General features: G+C 37.8%; 1 protein-coding gene across 1 annotated transcript in view; it reads left to right on the forward strand.

Annotated features, from left to right (window-relative positions):
- The first annotated feature begins 6186 nt into the window (after positions 1–6186).
- Positions 6187–7305, forward strand: part of LOC125678861 (short-chain collagen C4-like) — a 6183-nt gene continuing 5064 nt past the window's right edge. Inside the window, exon 1 of the mRNA XM_056156987.1 lies at positions 6187–6461. Coding sequence (XP_056012962.1) covers positions 6266–6461 — 196 coding nt within the window. The 5' untranslated portion in view covers positions 6187–6265. The remainder of the gene's footprint in view (positions 6462–7305) is intronic.

Below are 7305 nucleotides of genomic sequence, written 5' to 3' on the forward strand. Positions count from 1 at the left end.
GTGAGAGTGTCATCAATGACGATAAGAGGTGTGCGATGACGAAGAGAAATGCCACTCCATACCATTACACTCCCGCCTCCCGAACACAACAATTTGCATAGCGTTCACCTCGTCGTCGCCATATACGGATTCGCCCAATCACTACTAATACGGGACTCGTCCGTGAATAGAACTTCCGCCCATTGCCTTTGCAACCATCGCTGACGCCGTTGGGTCCACTGCAGCCGATTCTGTCACCTGATTACCGTAAAATTATTGCCTCTAAACGATCGTCGTGAGTGCAGGCCCATAGAGAGTTTAAATAAAGATGGGCTAAGGACAACACCTTGTCTAACTCCAACCCTAGATGTGAAAAAATCTATTATTTCATCATTTACGTTCACATATCATTTTTAAACATAAATTTTGAAATTCTGTAAAAATACCCACTGATATAATATGATTGTAGTTGATGCATAATGCCAACATGAATGATTTATCAAATGCATTGCGAAAATCAACATGCTTACTCCTCCTAGGCACCTGATCCCACCTCTGGTGTGTCCAGGGGTCTGTGTTCGAAAGGTGGTTAACTTGAAATGTAAGCTTGAACTGAACCCATATATTTTACTGATAAGGATGAAACCGACCCCCTCCCCCATCACGCAACTTAGGATTTTAGGTTCGGCTCGTACAGAACAACTCATTTTAGGGGGGGGGGTGTATAAATTATTTTGTTTTGGCTTGTCAAGTATTTTCAGACAATTGTGAAGTCAACTTGTTCGACTCCCTATAAACCCCCACTTTGATAAACTATGCAATGAGCCTGCTTTCTACAACATAAGCGCCGTTTTTCTCAACTAGGCTTCTAAAGGCCTAGTATATATCATTATATCCAATACCTCTATGATTACTCATATTGAATAGACTAATAAATGCATTTATACAAGTATAAGTGCATGGCTCACAGTCACTGTCATATATTTTGAAACAAAACAATACATGAACATTTCATCAGCTATCTCCCACAAACAAGACTTTTATTTACTCCTGCATTCTTATTGTTTACATAGGAAGTACATGTGCATTATGGGTAATCAAATGATTAGCAAGTGGTTAACTCGGTTAACACAGCGTTAACTAATCAATGTGTTAAATTGCTTTCGAAAAACAGAATTTAACCATTGTGTTAGTTAATCACTTGGTTAGGAGTTAACACTGCGTTAAACTTAACCACTGTGTTAAAGTTAACCAGCTTTCGAAAAACCGGGCCCTGATGTCTTGTCATAATGTTCAGATAACAGTCCCCCGACATTCCAACTACAAATATTTAAACTGGTTCCCATGTGAACCGTATAATGCAGGTTGTAGGAACAGTTATCAAACAGTGTTTAAATAACAAATGCAAACTGTATCACTTATGTCCACGATAATTGGTTGGACAAATATTGGATTTCTGTACAAACTATTACAAAGAAACAGTTAATTATACAACTAAGGTGACTTGACTGTTGATAAGCTGCTATTCAATAAATTGAAGAACACAACAGTGACTAGACTTCGCAATCTGTAACAGTTTGTTGAAATAGGAAAAAAAGTTTAATCTTGTACTCAGGATTTTGTATATCGGGAGTTACTAATGGAACTGGAAATCATCCAAAAATGCATTCCCTGTATTTAGCCGGAGCAGTACCCCGGTTCGTTCGTGTGCTCGACATTTTGTATTTTGAGTTAAAGTTTCGTAACTTGCTATTATCCAGGAAAACTTTATACCTTTTTAAATCAACTTGCTATGATAAACAATACAGGGTTGAAGTAGGTACCGTGATGTTGGAAACTTTTTACCTCTGCACGTTGTCCATAGAAAATTGAAATATTCATACATTCACAATAAATAAAATGTAAGGTATATAAATGTTATTTTACTTTAATAGAAAATGTATGTTGAAAGTCTTATTCAAACCTTTTAATTTGTTTTTGAAAGATTCTCCATAGACACCCCCACGCCTTTTTTTAAAAACAACAAAATAGAAATTAGTATAACTTTCTAATACTTTAACTAATTTTATTTGAAATGAGAAATACATAACTTCAGTCTAAGAACAACGTATTTATGACGTTTAAACCAATTCTCTTCTTGGATTTTCAAGATACCTACTCCTTTTAGTTTAAAAAATGACTAAGTCCATAAGTAGAAAAAAACCCTGTAAATCGATTGATTGATTGAAAATTGTTTTACATCCCTCTCGAGAATATTTCACTCATATGGAGTGGTGATCACTGTCGGTGAAGGGCTGTAAAATTTAGGCTTATGCTCGGCGCTTATGACCTTTGAGGGATCATTATCGTGCCACACTTGCTGTGACACAGGACCTCGGTTTTTGCGGTCTCATCCGAAGGACCGCCCCATTTAGTCGCTTCTTACACTGTACGACAAACAAGGGGTACTGAGGACCTATTCTAACCCGGATCCCCACGTGATTCTGTAAATCGAAGAAAAATTGTACAATCAATTTGAAAATAAGAGGTGCACATCTTCATATGATGAATGATTAGTGTACACATTTTAAAAAACAATCCATGCACTCGTTTCTTAAAACATACACGGACAAAATCATGTCTACGGACAGACATACCCTGTAAACTTCATTTGCAGTGGTATAATAAATCAATATTAGATTTTAATTCTTAAACATCAGCTGAATTACTTTGATATAATAGTAAACAGTAATGTTTTAGAATGTTTGAAAGAGTTCAAAACTCCCAGGAGTACACCCTGTACTTTCATTATATCTATGAATTGACGCAGCAAAGATACGAACTGGACTCGATCCCACAACTTCTTGGTCGCGAGGCAAATGCTCTAAAAACTTAACTTCCGCGAACAGTACCAAGTATAGGTTGGTAATCTTTACTCGAGTACAAAGATATTTGGTGCTGACGAAGTGAGGGACCAAATCGAGTGGCGAGAGAAAAGTTTTAACAACATACTTAGTACATGTTCCACATGAGTACTTAAACTCTTTGTGGTTTCTGTTTAACTTGTCATCGCCCTTCAGTATTATTTATCCTTTAATCAAAATCTTCAGAATTTATCTTGATTGCGGCAATTTTATACTGCCTGGGTTTGATAATGAGTACCCTCAAGGTAAGTTTACCTGTATTCCACAGCCAGGTGATTGTCTACGGTGTGTAGTTTTCAAGCATAATCATGTTTTCTGCACATTCAAAATATCATCATTCATGTTTCAAGACCATATGCCATGTCTGGATTTAAGTCAAAACTTCCTAACCTTTTGGATATTAGTGAGGATTTGTTTTCGGGCATGATAGAAAAGGTGTGCGTGCATTTTCTAGATATCATTTCTGAACATGATATGTTTTAGTGTCCAACAGGAACATGCTGATAGAGTAAAATATACGTAGAACTGTCCCTGTCTCTTTTCAATTTATTTCAAATGGCAAGTTAGATTTCTGGGTTTGTTGATTGATTGAATATTGTTTAACGTCCCTCACAAGAATATTTCACTCATATGGAGACGTCACCACTGCCGGAGAAGGGCTGCAAAATTCCCAGATAGCAAGATGTTGTAGGGCCAACAATACTCTTTATGTTGGGCCACTGTATGTATTCAACATTGGGCCAACGGCAATTTGTTCATCGGCCCTTAATCAGACAACTTGTTGGCTCATTGTTGGGCCAATGTACATGTAAGAGACAATATTGGGCCCCCGTTGGGCCATTGTATTCTTTTAATATTTGGCCAACGGCAGTTTGGTATAGTTGTGCCAATGTAAGCATTTAACATTGGGTCCACATCGATTTGTTCATTGATCCTTAATCAGACCAACTACTCAGTAGCTGGCTCATTAATGGACCAATGTTATAAACAATAATGGCTTCTGTTTGCTCATTTCTGGCTTGGCTATTGGTCCTTAAAATGGGAAGTACCAACTTAAGATGTTGTAAATAAGACAAGTTAGTCCGCTTTATTGGCCAATGTCGTATTTCCACAGACTGGATCTCTATTGGCTTATTAATAACTGTTCATTCCTTTATTACTTTTGAAAAAAAAATAGCAAAACAAACCCAACGTTTATTTCCACATGCTAGATTATATAATCACGACACAGTAATATCAACAAAGTAGCTATTACATACAACTACAACCATACAAGGAGTAACTGAGCCAAAAGAAAATAGAAATTTAAAGTTGTTTTATTAGTCCATTTAAAAAAAATATTGAGCATTTTCCATCTGTTCTGATGAATTATGTCGCCCAATCTCCTCCCTACTTAAGTTGTTTTTATTACACTATATTAAAAAAACACACACCCCAAAACCCACTTTCCATCTGTTCTGATGAATCCTGTCGGCTGATCTCCCTGCTCAAGTTGTTTTTATTTGATTATAATTTTTTTTTTAAAAAAAACCCCACTTTCATTCTCTGTTCTGATTTATCCTCTCGTCTGATCTCCTCCCTGCTTAAGTTGTTTTAATTCATTTAAAAAAAGAAATTAAGCACTTTCCATCGATTCTGATGAATCCTCTCGCTCGATCTCCTCCCTGCTTTTCTTTTCAGCTCTTTTTTTTCTCCCCCATCTCTGTCCTTGGCATATCTCAACCACTCTTTAATTGTATTTTCAATGTCCTTGTTTGAGGAGTCTGCTGTAGCTCTATTTTTTCGAACAATCTCTAAAATTGTAGATATTGGTATCATAAGCTATCACAAGTAGATTTTTCCTACCGATATTTTTCTCAGCAAATAAATGGATTCATTTGAGTTTTAATACGACTTTATCACAACAGATGTATACAACAAAAGATCAAACAAGAATAACAGGTGAATGAGGAGTTTTCTTCATTCTTGCTAAACATGTTCCAAAATCTGAACACCCCCCTCCCTTACACACCCACTGAATCAAATGCCCCCATTAGATCACTAGATTATAATACATGTAAATTTTCGATACAATGAGCAAATTCAAAATGAATTATATATCTTGTTACAACCAATTTTAGATTTTAGGTATTCAATTGTCTTGGGGTAGTATTGTGAGACTTTGTCATCATGGTCAACACGTGTTCGACCCCTACCCTTCTTCCCAATGTTGTCTTTCATCAATTTAATTGTACAAGACATCGTATAAACTTGAAACTGGTATAATTTAATAAAAACTGTCAAATCAAACAATATAATACTTACAAACTGGAAGCAGTTACGCATGGTATCGGTCTCATGATCACAAGAAAAATGGCGTGGACGTGAAGTAACCCGGATGCTGACTATCCATGATGCGTAGTCAGAAAGGATGTGTTGGGCCAACGTAGGGCCGATGCCAATCACCCGATAAATGTTCTCTCTCACTACAACAGTTTTATGATATTACGCCAACAGTTAGTCTAACATTGGCCCCACAATACATCGCCAACTGTCAATATTCAATGTTAGACCACCGTTGGCCCAATGAAGTTAACCCAACACAAATAATACAACCATAAGGTGAGGGCCAACGATGTGCAGCTATCTGGGTTTAGGCCTATGCTCGGCACTAATGGCCATCGAGCAGGGAGGGATCATTATCGTGCCACACCTGCAGTGACATGGGACCTCAGTTTTTCCGGTCTCAACCAAAGAACCGCCCCAGTTAGTCGCCTCTTACAACAAGCAAGGGGTACTGAGAACCTATTCAAATCCGGGTCCCCACAGGACACGAAACCTTAAGACAAGATGGTGGGTACTCATTTTATGCTATGTTAATGAAGTTTTAGTGATGGGGCATAACAGAGAGAGAGAGAGAGAGAGAGAGAGAGAGAGAGAGAGAGACAGAGACAGAGAGAGACAGAGACAAAGAGAGACAGAGAGACAGACAGAGAATAAATATCTTATTTCACTATCAGCATAATTATATGATCTTCCGTTTGTGTTAGTTGCCCACCAAGTATTTGTTAATGCTAATGTGTGGTTGTTGACTAGATAAGTGAAAACACCATGTGCAGAGAGCATGCCATCCTGTCCTTGATTACTACCAATCCTTTATAATTATTAATTTAATAATTATAGATACAATGGTAGGGTTTCCCTGAAGCTTGGACTTCTTTTGTTCGAGGTGTGAAACATGTTCTAATATGTAACTGTGCACACGAAACCAATACATAAGTGTGCGCTCGGCACAGGTTGCCCAGTAAAGTTCAACTATATAGGTGAGTTCAGGTAGTACCTTTAGATAAACGAAATAATGATAATACAGAACTTATTCAAAGAATAAATTTCTTGTGTGCAGTATGTCGTTAAAACTATTGTTTTTCTGTGCCTTTATACAAGTGGCATGGTTGGAGATTGTGGATAAAAGGATTCTTTTAAATGATCCTGGTCAAATCGAACAGAGGCTTCGTCATCTTGAACTCGAGGTACAAACACTGAAGACTGAAAACGAAAACTTAAAAGGACGACTTGATCTACGAGAGACCTTTCAAAAAGGTAAAATAAACCATAAAATGATTGATTGAAAATTAAATATTGCTTGATATCCCGCTCGAGAATATTTTACCCATATGGAGACGTCACCAAGACCGATGAAGGGCTTCAAATTTAGGCCTATGCTCGGCGCTTACGGCCTTTGCGCAGAGTGGGATCTTTATCGAGCCACACCTGCTGTGTAACGGGGCCTCGGTTTTTACGGTCTCATCCGAAGGACCACCCCTTAGTCGCCTTTTACGACAAGCAAGGGGTACTGAGGATCTATTCTCACCCGGATGCCCACTGGACAACCATATAATGAAAACGTTCATTCTATCATTACCAATATAATATATAATTATATACACGTATATGGCCTCCGTGGAGGAGTGGTTAAAGCATCGGGCTCTAAATCACACGGCCTCTCCCCTCTGCTCGGCGTGGGTTTGAATCCCGCTCGCACCCGTAATTGAGAAAGTTTCCCAGTTTACTTGCGGAAGGTCGGTGGTCTCTTTCTAGGTACATGTACATTGTATCTGGGTTATCTCTTACACCAATAAAAAAAACTGGGCGCCACCATATAACTGAAAAGTTGTTGAGTGTGGCTGAAAACATCAATCATCAACTATATATATATATAAAGCACAAACAAACAATTATAACACCCAACCTTACGTTTACCCCTAGGATCTAAACGATACATGCGATAATCAATTAATTAATATATAAAGCACTAAATAATCACAACTAGGTACTGAAAATTTTCGCCCCAGCCCGGGGTCGAACCAGCGACGTACGGCACCCAACGCCTAGCAAGATTGTTTTGCAAGATTATATATATATATACGTGTATATATATATATAT

Source organism: Ostrea edulis, chromosome 1 (assembly GCF_947568905.1).
Source record: "Ostrea edulis chromosome 1, xbOstEdul1.1, whole genome shotgun sequence".
NCBI lineage: Eukaryota > Metazoa > Mollusca > Bivalvia > Ostreida > Ostreidae > Ostrea > Ostrea edulis.